This window comes from Aquarana catesbeiana, linkage group LG01, assembly GCF_042186555.1.
Source record: "Aquarana catesbeiana isolate 2022-GZ linkage group LG01, ASM4218655v1, whole genome shotgun sequence".
Classification (NCBI taxonomy): domain Eukaryota; kingdom Metazoa; phylum Chordata; class Amphibia; order Anura; family Ranidae; genus Aquarana; species Aquarana catesbeiana.
The window spans coordinates 650,525,282-650,540,760 of NC_133324.1; the positions used below are offsets into that span (position 1 = coordinate 650,525,282).

General features: G+C 45.4%; 1 protein-coding gene across 1 annotated transcript in view; it reads left to right on the forward strand.

The window, feature by feature from the left end:
* Positions 1 to 5,998: 5,998 nt before the first annotated feature.
* Positions 5,999 to 15,479, forward strand: part of LOC141110023 (complement C3-like) — a gene marked incomplete in the record, with an annotated part of 333,270 nt that continues 323,789 nt past the window's right edge. Inside the window, 1 exon segment of the mRNA XM_073601271.1 lies at positions 5,999 to 6,154. Within this exon segment, the coding sequence (XP_073457372.1) occupies positions 6,072 to 6,154 (83 nt within the window).

Here is a 15,479-nt window from a genome sequence, read left to right on the forward strand (position 1 = left end):
CTCATCAAAGTATTAGTATAGACAAAAGGTAAAAAGGAAAGTTCTGAGAAGTTTGTTAGTCTGGGTATTCAGACGAGAGACAGGTGAACACAAAAGACATAAGAAAACTGGTCCAGTCCAGAGGTTCTCTGCCTTCGCGTTGGTCAACATCACAGAAACTATCTCCTGCGATCCTGTTCAGGACTTGCTTTGCTGACATCCCTTCTGGCTCCAGATCCTGCTTGCTGTTCCACTACATTGATCCCTGACTTCTGACTTGGCTGACTATCCGTTCCAGTTACTGAACTTTGGCTATGTTTTAACTACTTTGTTCTTTTTACTTTTATTACTAAACAAGTGTGATTTAACTGTACTTCTGTCTCGGTCTGATTTCATGGTTTCTGACAGTAGGCGAAGGCCATGAATTCAGAAGATGAAGTCAATCCACTTGTTGGTAATATTTTTTTCCAGATTGGATGAACTGAATCACCGCAGGGATCAGTTTGCCACAAATGCTCTCTCCCAGAAGGGCGCAATGGGCTCTTTTCTTGTCAAGATTTAATTACATTGTCTCATTCTTACCCGGTACTAAGAATGTAAGGGCTGATGCCTTGTCACAACAATTTTCCTCCACTTCCAAGTTGGAGTCGGTTCCGGTTCCTATGATTCCTCCTGATGGTATTCTGGCTACGGTTCGCACAAGTCTCACTTCTCCTTTGGGTGACAAAATTCTTGCTGCTCAGGTCCATGCTCCTCCTGGGAAACCTTGTGACCACTGCTTTGTCCCAGAGAGTCTCCGTACTGCCGTGCTCCAGACATACCATTCTCCCAAGGCTGCTGGCTACCCTGGGAAGAAGCAACTCTTTTGGGTCATTTCCCAACTATTCTGGTGGACTAGTCTACGTGCTGATGTAACTGCCTTCGTAGCTGCCTGTTCCGTGTGTGCTCAAAGTAAGACTCCACGACACCTTCCAGTGAGGCTCCTACAACCCATACCCAATGGAGAGAGGCCCTGGACCCACCTGTCTATGGATTTCATTGTGGAGTTACCCAACTCCCAGGGCAACACAGTTATCCTTATGGTGGTTTACCAGTTCTCAAAGATGTGTCATTGTATTCCACTTAAGAAGTTGCCCACTTCTAAGGAACTGGCTTCCATTTTTGCTCCGGAGATCTTTCACTTACATGGGCTACCCAAGGTGATTGTCTCAGATAGGGGTAGTCAGTTTGTGTCCCAGTTCTGGCGAGCCTTTTGTGCACAGTTGGGAATTCAGCTTGGTTTCTCCTCTGCGTATCACCCGCAGTCTAATGAAGCCACAGATTGAGCCAATCAGTCCTTGGAGCAATTCCTACGTTGCTATATTTCTGACCATCATAACAACTGGTCAGACCTATTACTGTGGGCAGAGTTTGCTCAAAACAGTGCCTTGAATTCTGCATCCTGATTGTCCCCGTTTATGGCAAATTATGGTTTCCAACCTTCCATGTTGCCCGACTCATTTGTTCTGCAGAGTATTCCTGCATTAGAGGAGTATCTCCGTGGTCTTCGTTCCACTTGGGCACAAGTCCAGGAGGCTTTGCGACATGCTAATGATAGGTACAGACTCCATGCTGACCACAGATGCCTGCGCTTTCCTACCAGGTTGGGGACAGGGTCTGGCTGTCATCTCGCAAACTCCAACTTCGTGTTCCCTCACTGAGGTTCGCACCTCGGTTTATTGGGCCTTTCCGTATTCTTCGCAGGATTAACCGCAGGATTAACCCAGTGGTTTACGCATTAGACCTTTCTTCTAATATGTGTATTTTGAATGTATTTCATGTCTTCTGATTAAAACCTTTGGTCTGCAACTGCTTTGCCACGTCCTCACCCTGTCCATTGTTGACTCCCGTAGGTTCCATGGGCGCATACAGTACGGCATACAAGGGCACGGTCCGGAGGAACACTCTTGGGTCTCATCCTCGGATGTACATTGCCCTGTCCTCCATGATTTCCATAGACATTTTCCCCTCAAGCCTGGTGGTCCTCCGAGGGGATATCGGGGAACTGGAGAAAGTACAGAGAAGTACATTTGTGGCCCTTCGGGTCTGGTATGGATTTTGAGAACAACCCCAAGCCAAAATTTTTTAATAAATGGCGTTGGGCCCCCCCCCAAAATCAATACCAGACCCTTATCCGAGCATGCAGCCTGGCAGGTCAGGAAAGGGAGGAGACGATCAAGCGCCCCACCTCCTGAACCATACCAGGCTACATGCCCTAAACAAGGGGCATGTTGATGGGGACAAGGGCCTCTTCCCCCCAACCCTGGGCTGTAGTTGTGGAGGTCTGCAGGCGGGGAGGGCTTATTGGAATCTGGAAGCCCCCTTTAACAAGGGGGCCCCCAGATCCCGCCCCCCCTATGTGAATGAGTATGGGGTACATAGTTTCCCTACCAATTCACCAAAAAGTGTACAAAGTAAAATTAATATTTTAATAAATAAAGACAATACACATGTTTTTGACAAATCCTATATTAAAAAAAAAAAAAAAACAATGTCTCCCGATGTAAAGATGCCACTGCCGGACCCGATAAAGAAAAAAAACTAAAACAGCTCTGTTCCCGATGAACGCTTCCGTTGTCTGCCTGGCCTGCCATGTTACTTTTCCTAAATAGCTATGTGGCGGGGCCACCCGGCAACATCACCTGGTGGCACCGTCCCCCTGTGATGTCATAGACTGGTGCATGCTGGGCTGCCGATGTCAAGGGGGCTATACACCGTGAACTAAAGTGAAAGAAAAACATAAAACGCATCAAAAAAGCATGTTCAAAAATGCAAAACGCACGGCAAAATGAGCCTAAAAAACACATTAAGTGCAGCCCGCACAGATGTGAACCTACAGTAAATTATTTGATTATAATAAACCTTTGTATTTTTTTTTACTATAATCTTTGATGTGCTGAAGCTACTTATTTAGCTCTCAGATTTATTTATATATAATATACAGAAACTTTGGTAATAAATTATGCCCTAAAGAGGAGCTCCAGGCTCCCCCTAAAAAATGAAAAGTCGGCAGCTACAAATACTGTAATATAAGGGCACTTACCTGTCCAGGGATCCAGCGATGTCCTCACCTAAGCTGATTCTTTAATTGGCTTCAGGTGCAGGGGACGGCATCTCAAGCATGAATGGGGGATTCGATCGAATTTGCTCCGTGTATGGCTGGCCTAACTGTTTAGAAAAAACAGAGTTTATCTCTTTATATTTGTCCAAGCTAGTGAAAAACAAACCTAAACCTGTCTATTCAGCTGACCAAGAGTCAACACTCTGGTATACTCAAGTCAATGACAGCATCCTCTATTGTTCCACTTAATTGAAGGACATCTCGGGAAACCTTTAACCAAAAATCAACACTCTAGAATCTTTCTGCAAGCATCTTAAAGAGGAAGGGAAAGCCCCTGAATACACCATTTAGCCTCACACCAAAATGTGAAACTGAACATTTATTCTTTTTTTTTTTTAATTTAAAATATTATTTACTATTATTAATTTATTTACACTGTAAACAGACTTTGGCTACAGGTTGACCATTAGAAACCATGTGATTTCTTGTCTGTTAAAAATGTGTAACCAATTAAAGCAAATCAGTTTTGACTTTTGCTCTTTTGGGCTGGATCTCTAAATAAAAGCAGTTTTGAAACTACATAATACATTTCTTGTGGGACTCCACTGATGATCATGAGTCGATATTTCTGTTTTCTTCCTGTTCTTCTCTGCATTCAGCTTTCAATTCGCCTTACAGCATGCAAACCATTGTAAGTATTAGACTTCTTGCCAGCCTCTTGGGGCCAGTGTCAAAGGGAATTTTTTGACTAAAACTGCCTTTTCCTCCATACAAGTCTATGGGAATAGATAAACAGCAGAAATAGGATAAATGCAGGTAAACGGCACCTATAAGAAAATTTAAATGATCTCAGACACATCTCAAACTGATATCAAAAGTATATTTCTCTACTTAGTGTTTTTGTTGCTAGGAGAAATGAATTGCAGACAATATTAAGTCTATGTTGCAGAAATTCCAGGCAATGTCTACCCTCTTTGCTGAACAATTTGATTTTTGCACTGTTTAGTAACATAGAAACAGAGAAAAGTGATGGCAGAAAAGAGACTGAGTAGTCCATCAAGTCTGCCCATTTTTTTATTTTGTTGATTTCTCTGTCTGAGTATAGATCTATGCCTATCCCATGCATGTTTGAATCCATTTACGGTTGACTGTCTCACTGCCTCTACTGGAAGTTTATTCCATACTTCAACTACCCTTTTAGTGTAATAATACTTTCTAGAATTAGTTTTGAACTTTCCTCCAGTTAGTTTGAAGTCATGTAACCGTGTTTTTGATTTTGGTTTTCATATTGAAAAAAACTGCCCTCCTGAACCTTATTCACCCCCTTGATGTATTTAAAGGTTTCAATCATGTCTCCCCTTTTCCTTCTTTCCTCCAGACCGTACATATTAAGTTCCTGAAATCTCTCTTGATATGTTTTATCTTCCAAACTTTTCACCATTTTTGTTACCCGTCTCTGTATTTCGACAAAAAAAAAAAAAAAAAAAAGGGCAGCTGCATCCATAGTTACAAGGCATCTGCAAAACCCCTGAATACACCATTTAGCCTCACACCAAAATGTGAAACTGAACATTTACTCTTTTTTTTTTTCATTTAAAATATTATTTACTATTATTAATTTATTTACACTGTAAACAGGCCTTGGCTAAAGGTTGACCATTAGAAACCACGTGATTTCTTGTCCGTTAAAAATGTGTAACCAATTAAAGCAAATCAGTTTTGACTTTTGCTCTTTTGGGCTGGATCTCTAAATAAAAGCAGTTTTGAAACTACATAATACATTTCTCGTGGGACTCCACTGATGATCATGAGTCGATATTTCTGTTTTCTTCCTGTTCTTCTCTGCATTCAGCTTTCAATTCGCCTTACAGCATGCAAACCGTTGTAAGTATTAGACTTCTTGCCAGCCTCTTGGGGCCAGTGTCAAAGGGAATTTTTTGACTAAAACTGCCTTTTCCTCCATACAAGTCTATGGGAATAGATAAACAGCAGAAATAGGATAAATGCAGGTAAACGGCACCTATAAGAAAATTTTAATGATCTCAGACACATCTCAAACTGATATCAAAAGTATATTTCTCTACTTAGTGTTTTTGTTGCTAGGAAAAATAAATTGCAGACAATATTAAGTCTATGTTGCAGAAATTCCAGGCAATGTCTACCCTCTTTGCTGAACAATTTGATTTTTGCACTGTTTAGTAACATAGAAACAGAGAAAAGTGATGGCAGAAAAGAGACTGAGTAGTCCATCAAGTCTGCCCATTTTTTTATTTTGTTGATTTCTCTGTCTGAGTATAGATCTATGCCTGTCCCATGCATGTTTGAATCCATTTACGGTTGACTGTCTCACTGCCTCTACTGGAAGTTTATTCCATACTTCAACTACCCTTTTAGTGTAATAATACTTTCTAGAATTAGTTTTGAACTTTCCTCCAGTTAGTTTGAAGTCATGTAACCGTGTTCTTGATTTTGGTTTTCATATTGAAAAAAACTGCCCTCCTGAACCTTATTCACCCCCTTGATGTATTTAAAGGTTTCAATCATGTCTCCCCTTTTCCTTCTTTCCTCCAGACCGTACATATTAAGTTCCTGAAATCTCTCTTGATATGTTTTATCTCCCAAACCTTTCACCATTTTTGTTACCCGTCTCTGTATTTCGACAAAAAAAAAAAAAAAAATGGGCAGCTGCATCCATAGTTACAAGGCATCTGCAAAACCCCTGAATACACCATTTAGCCTCACACCAAAATGTGAAACTGAACATTTATTCTTTTTTTTTTTCATTTAAAATATTATTTACTATTATTAATTTATTTACACTGTAAACAGGCCTTGGCTAAAGGTTGACCATTAGAAACCACGTGATTTCTTGTCCGTTAAAAATGTGTAACCAATTAAAGCAAATCAGTTTTGACTTTTGCTCTTTTGGGCTTGATCTCTAAATAAAAGCAATTTTGAAACTACATAATACATTTCTCGTGGGACTCCACTGATGATCATGAGTCGATATTTCTGTTTTCTTCCTGTTCTTCTCTGCATTCAGCTTTCAATTCGCCTTACAGCATGCAAACCGTTGTAAGTATTAGACCTCTTGCCAGCCTCTTGGGGCCAGTGTCAAAGGGAATTTTTTGACTAAAACTGCCTTTTCCTCCATATAAGTCTATGGGAATAGATAAACAGCAGACATAGGATAAATGCAGGTAAACGGCACCTATAAGAAAATTTAAATGATCTCAGACACATCTCAAACTGATATCAAAAGTATATTTCTCTACTTAGTGTTTTTGTTGCTAGGAAAAATGAATTGCAGACAATATTAAGTCTATGTTGCAGAAATTCCAGGCAATGTCTACCCTCTTTGCTGAACAATTTGATTTTTGCACTGTTTAGTAACATAGAAACAGAGAAAAGTGACGTCAGAAAAGAGACTGAGTAGTCCATCAAGTCTGCCCATTTTTTTATTTTGTTGATTTCTCTGTCTGAGTATAGATCTATGCCTGTCCCATGCATGTTTGAATCCATTTACGGTTGACTGTCTCACTGCCTCTACTGGAAGTTTATTCCATACTTCAACTACCCTTTTAGTGTAATAATACTTTCTAGAATTAGTTTTGAACTTTCCTCCAGTTAGTTTGAAGTCATGTAACCGTGTTCTTGATTTTGGTTTTCATATTGAAAAAACTGCCCTCCTGAACCTTATTCACCCCCTTGATGTATTTAAAGGTTTCAATCATGTCTCCCCTTTTCCTTCTTTCCTCCAGACCGTACATATTAAGTTCCTGAAGTCTCTCTTGATATGTTTTATCTCCCAAACCTTTCACCATTTTTGTTACCCGTCTCTGGACTCGTTATACCTTTTATTATCTTTATTGGTTGGCGCTACCAACAGAATTGTCAGCTCCAATGCAGCTGCTGATGAACGTGGCTCACTTAGCAATTTGCAGAGAAGCATTGTTGTCAGTTCTACCAACAACTTTGTATCCCGCTACAGTACTGTAGCAATAACTCTCGGTGGAGCTGCTGGTTTAAGCGGGCTGTTACCTTCACTCTCGATACCTCTGTTTCACCGGCACCGGGTCTAGGGTTCCGTTGAGTTTACCTCCGGACGACACAAGCACCAAACACTTGAGTAGGTTTTCCAATGCTTTAATAAACGAACAAGGGAAGTAGCAGGAAAGAGGTAGAAGGAAATCTGCAGGGAAGCTCAAATACCCTTCCGTAGTATTCTTGAGAACATTCTTTGCAATTGAACACTTGTAGTTGAATAGTCTCCCCTTTGTAGGATTTAATCTTTGCCCGCCTGGATAAACATCTCTCACTTGCCTAGCAGCCAGTATGTAGCATGAACAAAAGTCTCTGCCACAGACTTGTTTGGAATAAAACCCGTACGATCCTCTGCCACAGGAGGTATTGGTTTGTGATGAATGTCAGAAACAGTACTTGAACCTTTAAGCCAACCCGGCAGTACTATGCAGTAAGACTACTTCAGGATGCGTCCTCCAACAGAGTCACCAGGCCCCTCTCCAGACCAGCACTCTGCATGATCCTTCCATGACGGGTCCTCCCCTGGGATCTTCTCGGTTGTCCAGCTTCTTCACTCAGGATAGACAGCTCAGGACCATTCCTCTGCTGCTGTGGTAGGCCCCAGACAGGCTTCTGGGCCCACCACACACACCGCAGCGACGTGGGCCTCCGGAACGGAGGACCACGAGGCGGTACTCTTAACACATACCTGTCGGCCAGGAGGGCCAGCAGGTGGCTGAAAACGAACCCCAAAATATGGTGTCTGTCCCATAAATACCCTCTCCCAGAATACAACTCGGAGGACCACCTCCACCGAGTTATCTCTGGGACAGAGGAGCACTCATACGCTTCAACACGTTGCTTTTCCAACACTGGCCCATGATGACAATGACACCCACCGGCACAGTGTGGAACCACATGCAACTCAGCCAAGCTGGAGCAGAGGCAAATCTAACTTCCTCTAATTAGCGACCCACTAAATTTACCTATCAGCGGTAGATCAAAAAATCTACCAGCGCTACATACTCCCCCTACTACAATAGACGTTGTGTCAGGTACTCACCAAGGCCGAGTTGCTGAGAGAGGCTCCCCCTGCAGCTGGGCGCACGATACCCTCTGGAAGTGGCACAGCGGGTATTGGGCACGAAGAAGCACGGGTCGCCAGCAGGTATTAGAGGAGCTGGGCGATTCTTCAGGCAGGGAAGAGATCTGTGCTGGGTAGCTGAGCCGGGTACTGAGGGTCAACCACAAGGCAGACGTCTGGAAGTAGGCCGAGGGTCAAACACCGGTATGCAAGTAGGCAAAAGTCCAACACTGGATAAGGTTGAGACAAAGTCCAAGAACAGGCCGGGGGTCAAACACAGGTGGCCAGGCAGGCAGATAATCCACAGTAGGGTGAGGCAGAAGCAAGTCCAGGAACAGGCCGAGGGTCAAACACAGGTAATCAGGCAGGCAGATAATCCACAGTGGGGTAAGGCAGAAGCAAGTCCAGGAGCAGGCCGAGGGTCAAACACAGGTAATCAGGCAGGCAGATAATCCACAGTAGGGTAAGGCAGAAGCAAGTCCAGGAGCAGGCCGAGGGTCAAACACAGGCAGTCAGGCAGGTAGCGAAGTCCAGAAGGCAGCCGAGGGTCAAGCACAAGAGAGGTTCAAGCAGAGTCGGGGTTGGTCCAGGTCACAACGGGTAGGCACAGGTACACGGATTCAGGAGCAGGTTATAGGAGCTGAAAAGACAAACCAGCAACAAAACACAGGCCATGGCCGTCTTTATATAGGCCCGCCAGGGGAACGTCCCGATGTGCGTGCACGCGTTCGTAACGATGCGCTGCGTTGTGCACCCACGTGAGCGGATCCGATCGGAACACGCGCTCGTACCCGCCGACTGTGAAATGGTACGTGCCGATGTGCAATTCTACCACGCAGGCGCATGGGGAAATGCCTATATTGACAGGCCCTGATTCTGGCATTTCCCTGACAGTGCCCCCCCCCAAGGGGCAACCTCCGGGTGCCCAACCTAGCTCGGATCCCAGGATGTCTTCTGTGAAACTCTCGCACAAGACGAGGGGCATGAATATTGCTGGCGGGCTCCCAGGAATTGTCCTCCGGGGGGTACCCTTTCCATTTAACTAGATACTGTTCCTGCCCCCCCCTCCATTTGTGATCTACTATTGCCTCCACTTCGAATTCTTCCTCCCCTTCAATCCGGATTGGTGGAGGAGGTAGTTCTTCCCGTCCTGGAAAAGAGTTAGGAGTGACCGGTTTTAGTAAGGAGGCATGGAACACCGGATGTATCCGATAAGAACCAGGTAAGGTCAGTTCAAAAGCCACGGGGTTTACAACTCTCTTAATTTCAAAAGGACCAATGAATTTTGGCCCTAATTTGCGTGATGGGCAAGGCAATTTGAGGTTGATGGCTGATAGCCAAACTTTATCTCCAACCTTGAAACTTGGGTTACTTCTTCTTCCCCTGTTATAGAATTTTTCATAACTTTCTTGAGCTTTCTTCATCGTTTCCTGAATTTGCAGAAAATTTGTTTGAATGGCACGTATACGGTCTTGTACTGCGGGAGTAGTGATTTCGGGAATAGAATCCGGGAGAAAGGAAGGGTGAAAACCATAGTTTGCCCAGAAAGGTGTTTGGTTGATGGAGGAATGTACCGAATTGTTGTAGGCGAATTCTGCGCACGGTAAGAGGGAAGACCAGTTGTCCTGGGACCAGGAGCAGAAACATCGAAGGTATTGCTCTAAGGATTGATTTGTTCTTTCTGTCTGGCCATTACTTTGTGGGTGATAGGCGGAAGAAAGGGATGTCTTGATTTCTAAAGACTTGCACATATCCTTCCAGAATCTTGACGTGAACTGAATCCCCCTATCGGATACAATGTTGTGGGGGACGCCATGGAGTCTCACTACTTCTTTTATAAAAACCTCTGCGGTTGTGGAAGCAGAGGGGGTACCTACTAATGGCAGGAAGTGGGCCATCTTTGAAAGGCGGTCAACAACCACTAAGATGGTAGTAAACTTCTCGGAAGGAGGCAGATCGACAATAAAGTCCATAGAGACCTCTGTCCAGGGACGTTCTGGTATAGATAAAGATTTTAAAAGTCCCCACGACTTGGCATTAGATCCCTTATTGCGTTGGCAAGTGATGCAAGATTGTATATATCTTCTGCAGTCTTGTCTCCACCCCGGCCACCAGAACGAGCGATTAATTAGTTCGGAGGTTTTTTGTATACCAAAATGTCCTGCCAACTTGTGATCGTGGAAGGTTTGAAGAATCTGAAGTCTTACTGGTAGTGGCACAAATACCTTGTCCTGGGCCCAAAGTAGACCATCCTTCTTTTCTAGGGCGGATACTTCAGGTTCTGTACATTGACTGGAAGCCTGTATGATAATTGACCTAAGGTTGGGCTGAACCAGGCTGAGAAAGTGGTGAGGAGCTAGGATGGTTCCGGGTTCTTCCGGTCCACTGGTTTCTGGGAACATACGGGAAAGTGCGTCCGCCTTCCCGTTCTTGGAGCCAGGTCGAAAGGTAATATGGAAGTTAAACCTGGAGAAGAATAAGGCCCAACGGGCCTGACGAGGTCGGAGGCGTTTAGCTGTTCGAAGATATTCTAGGTTACGGTGGTCAGTGAAGATCATGATGGGTTGGGAAGCCCCTTCCAGCAGATATCTCCACTCTTCTAAGGCAAACTTTATAGCAAGTAACTCCCGATCCCCGACATCATAATTCTTCTCAGGAGGGGTGAGCTTGCGAGAGGCAAAGGCCACCGGATGGAGCAAGGCTTTTTGGCCACTTCTCTGAGACAGGATTGCCCCTATTGCTGACTCGGAAGCATCCACTTCAAGCACATAGGGTAGGACTGGGTTGGGATGTTGGAGGACGGGAGCCGATGTAAACAGTCTCTTTAGTTCATCGAAGGCTTCTTGAGCATCTGGGGACCATTGGAACCTAGTCTGCTGGCGAGTTAGTTGAGTAATAGGGGAGATGATAGAGGAGAAACCTTTAATAAATCTGCGATAGAAATTGGCGAAGCCAACGAATCGCTGAATTCCCTTTTTATCTATGGGAGCTGGCCATTCCTGGATGGCCCTAACTTTCTGCGGATCCATTGCGACCCCTCCTACTGAAATAATGAATCCAAGGAACTGGATGGTGGTTTTCTCGAAGTCACATTTTTCCCCCTTTAAGTATAAGCCATGTCTTCTGAGGACCGAGAGTACTTTCTTCACATGGGTACGATGTGCTTCTAAAGTGGTGGAAAAGATCAGGATGTCATCGAGATAAACAATTACAAAGTTATCTAGATACTCACGGAAGATGTCATTGACTAGATGTTGAAATGTAGCCGGGGCATTGCAGAGACCAAAAGGCATCACCAAATATTCGAAATGCCCGAATCTGGACCGGAAAGCTGTCTTCCATTCATCTCCTTCTCGTATCCGAACCAAATTGTACGCCCCCCGGAGATCTAATTTAGTAAAGATCTGGGCGGTTCGGAGACGCTGGAACAGTTCAGGAATAAGAGGGAGCGGGTACCTGTTCTTGATGGTAACTTTGTTAAGCTCCCTATAGTCCACACAAGGCCTCAAGGATCCATCCTTTTTCTCCACAAAAAAGATTCCCGCTCCAGCTGGAGAAGAAGAAGCCCGGATGAATCCCTTTTCAAGATTTTCATTGATGTAGGAGCGAAGAGCTTCTAGCTCGATCTCTGATAGAGGGAAAATGCGGCCGAAGGGGATCTCGGAACCGGGTAGGAGGTCGATGGGGCAATCATAGGGTCGGTGTGGAGGTAGACTGTCAGCTTTCTTCTTATCAAAGATGTCCAGGAATTCATGGTATGCTGCTGGGACATGTTGGAGATTATCCGGTACTGGTTGTAACGTCAGACATGGAACCGTTCTGTCGTATTTTGGTGAAAAGCAGTGTTGAGAGCAGTATATGGAAGAGAAGAGGACTTCTTTCTTGCTCCAGTTTATCTGAGGATCATGGGCCTGCAACCATGGAAACCCCAAAATGATGGGAAACATCGGTGAACTTATAATGTCAAAGCAAAGAAATTCGGAGTGATCTGAGTCTATATGAGTGAGGATAGGCTTCGTTTCCTGTGTGACAGGGCCAGAACAAGGTAGGGATCCATCTGCCAGATGGATTTGTAGCTGTTGCTCCTTAACTCGGAGAGGGATGTGCAGATTTTGGGCCAAAGATGCATCCAAGAAGCAACTGCAGGCTCCTGAGTTAACGATGGCTGGCAACCGGACCTTCTCTTCCGCCACCTGTAATGAGATCATGAGGACAAGATGAGACTGGCTTGAATTAGCGACTTGAAAGTTGGTGGCAGACCGAGTGCGGTACTTACTGGGTCTCACAGGGCAGTTGTTTAGGAAGTGACCGGCTCCTCCACAATATAGACAAAGGTTGGCCTGGCGCCGGCGGAGCTTTTCATCAGGAGAGAGTGGGGGTCGAACTAGACCCAGTTGCATGGGCTCACCATGAGAGGATGATGAAGAAGTTGTAGGGGGTGCAAGAACAGGTGGTACCCGTGGCATCATCCAAGTGGGCCTTGGAGACTGGAAACGCTCGCTGCGACGTTCCCGGAGGCGTCTGTCCAGTTTAATAGCGAGCTGGATCAGGTCTTCTAGAGAGGCCGGGGTGTCCACTCGAGCCAGTTCATCCTTTAGGATCTCAGAGAGTCCCTGGCGATACTGATATTTTAATGCAGCCTCGTTCCAGCTGGTGTCCCCTGACCATTTTCGAAATTCCACAGTGTAATCTTCCACTGGTCTCTTTCCCTGGGTCAGGGTATGCAGGACGGACTCAGCCGTGGCAGTACGCTGAGGATCGTCGTATAGCTGGGCCATGGAAACAAAAAATGCATCTGCAGAGTCAAGGAGGGGACTCTTCTGCTCAAGGAGGTTGTGAGCCCAGGATTGCGGTTCGTCAGAAAGCAAAGAGATAATGAACCCCACTTTCACAGTCTCAGAATAAAAAGTCCTGGGTTGAAGGGCAAAGTATAGTAGACAAGCGTTTCTAAATGCCCTGTACTTCTTCCGGTTACCGGAGAATCGTTCCGGAATGGGAACCCTGGGTTCAGGTAAGGCCATTACTGCTGCAGAAGCCGGGTTGGCTTGATCCCGAGAGGGAGATGTTCCACTAGCAGATGCTGATGCGGCGTCCGAGGGGTTAGGAAATGTGGTTAGATGTTGCAGACGACCCTCAATCTGAAAGTAGCCGTCTTGGAGTCTCTGGACAGCCTGGGTGAGGGCTGTGACTTGCTGGCAGAGTGCCTCAAGGGGAGAGCCAGCTCTGTCGGCCTCGCTCATTGCTGGTTTGTACTGTCAGGTACTCACCAAGGCCGAGTTGCTGAGAGAGGCTCCCCCTGCAGCTGGGCGCACGATACCCTCTGGAAGTGGCACAGCGGGTATTGGGCACGAAGAAGCACGGGTCGCCAGCAGGTATTAGAGGAGCTGGGCGATTCTTCAGGCAGGGAAGAGATCTGTGCTGGGTAGCTGAGCCGGGTACTGAGGGTCAACCACAAGGCAGACGTCTGGAAGTAGGCCGAGGGTCAAACACCGGTATGCAAGTAGGCAAAAGTCCAACACTGGATAAGGTTGAGACAAAGTCCAAGAACAGGCCAGGGGTCAAACACAGGTGGCCAGGCAGGCAGATAATCCACAGTAGGGTGAGGCAGAAGCAAGTCCAGGAACAGGCCGAGGGTCAAACACAGGTAATCAGGCAGGCAGATAATCCACAGTGGGGTAAGGCAGAAGCAAGTCCAGGAGCAGGCCGAGGGTCAAACACAGGTAATCAGGCAGGCAGATAATCCACAGTAGGGTAAGGCAGAAGCGAGTCCAGGAGCAGGCCGAGGGTCAAACACAGGCAGTCAGGCAGGTAGCGAAGTCCAGAAGGCAGCCGAGGGTCAAGCACAAGAGAGGTTCAAGCAGAGTCGGGGTTGGTCCAGGTCACAACGGGTAGGCACAGGTACACGGATTCAGGAGCAGGTTACAGGAGCTGAAAAGACAAACCAGCAACAAAACACAGGCCATGGCCGTCTTTATATAGGCCCGCCAGGGGAACGTCCCGATGTGCGTGCACGCGTTCGTAACGATGCGCTGCGTTGTGCACCCACGTGAGCGGATCCGATCGGAACACGCGCTCGTACCCGCCGACTGTGAAATGGTACGTGCCGATGTGCAATTCTACCACGCAGGCGCATGGGGAAATGCCTATATTGACAGGCCCTGATTCTGGCATTTCCCTGACACGTTGTCCTCAATGTCTGTAACAAAAACAATAACTCCCAGGCCTGAGAGCAGGTATTTGAGCTTAAAACTTGGATTTAAGTAAAGAAGAAGGAAAGACAGTAGAAAGACATTATAAGATTAACATTTGTAAAACAATATGTTCACATCCGCAAACAAAACCATCCTATGACTGTACATAACCTCACTATTTTAGCTGAAAAGCCTAACAGCTTGATAGGAGATCAAATAGTTCCTGAAAAGGAAAACATATTAAACATACATGCGACCTATACAGTTTCAGGAGCAAAGTCTCATTTGAAAAAATGAAACTTTTTTCCCATTATCTATATGAGAATAATCTTTAGGAGTCCATCCCTATATATATATACACAATTTTTCTTAAATGAAGGAAATCCGGCTAGCAAAAAGAAGTCCTTGGATTTGAAACACTGAGATGAATATTCAGATCTTGACCACGAAGATCTCTATGTACTGACACTAACTAACTAACTACCCCAAAGTTCTTTTGTCCATAATTACCAATAAAACCGGGGATCTGGCAATGTCAGTGTTTTTCCCAGTTTATCCACTGTAGTGATGGAATATACAACGTCATCTTTTCCGGGTCTGCAAATGACCACTTTGTCAGCATGAATGTGCCGACCATAGTTCCAGTGCATAAAACATCCACTGAAGCGTTCATCCATAGCAACAGAACAACCAGTTTTTCGGAAAGGCTTAGGCACAGACAAATAGTCCCAAACAGCTTCACTGTACCAAAGCTCACGGTTAACTTCAATCACTTGCATTATGTCCTGAGGAACATATGGGAACTCCAAACCATATTCCGTAGCTACACGCTTGTTCAACATTCTCTGCAAACGTGCAAGTTTCGGTAAGGATCTATGTTTTCCCATACCAGGAGGCACACATGAATCCAATGACTTGCTCACCATAGACCCAGCCGGTGTCTGAAGTGAACTAGCAACTTTTGACAATGTCTCATTTACAGTGCTGTGTGGCTCCACACAGGGTGACGTCTTCCCAGAACTCAGGGCTGTCCATTCAGGGAAAGTCAAAACAGAGGCGACATCCTCGCCTTGGGCCCATAACAGCTCTTGTGACATAGTCT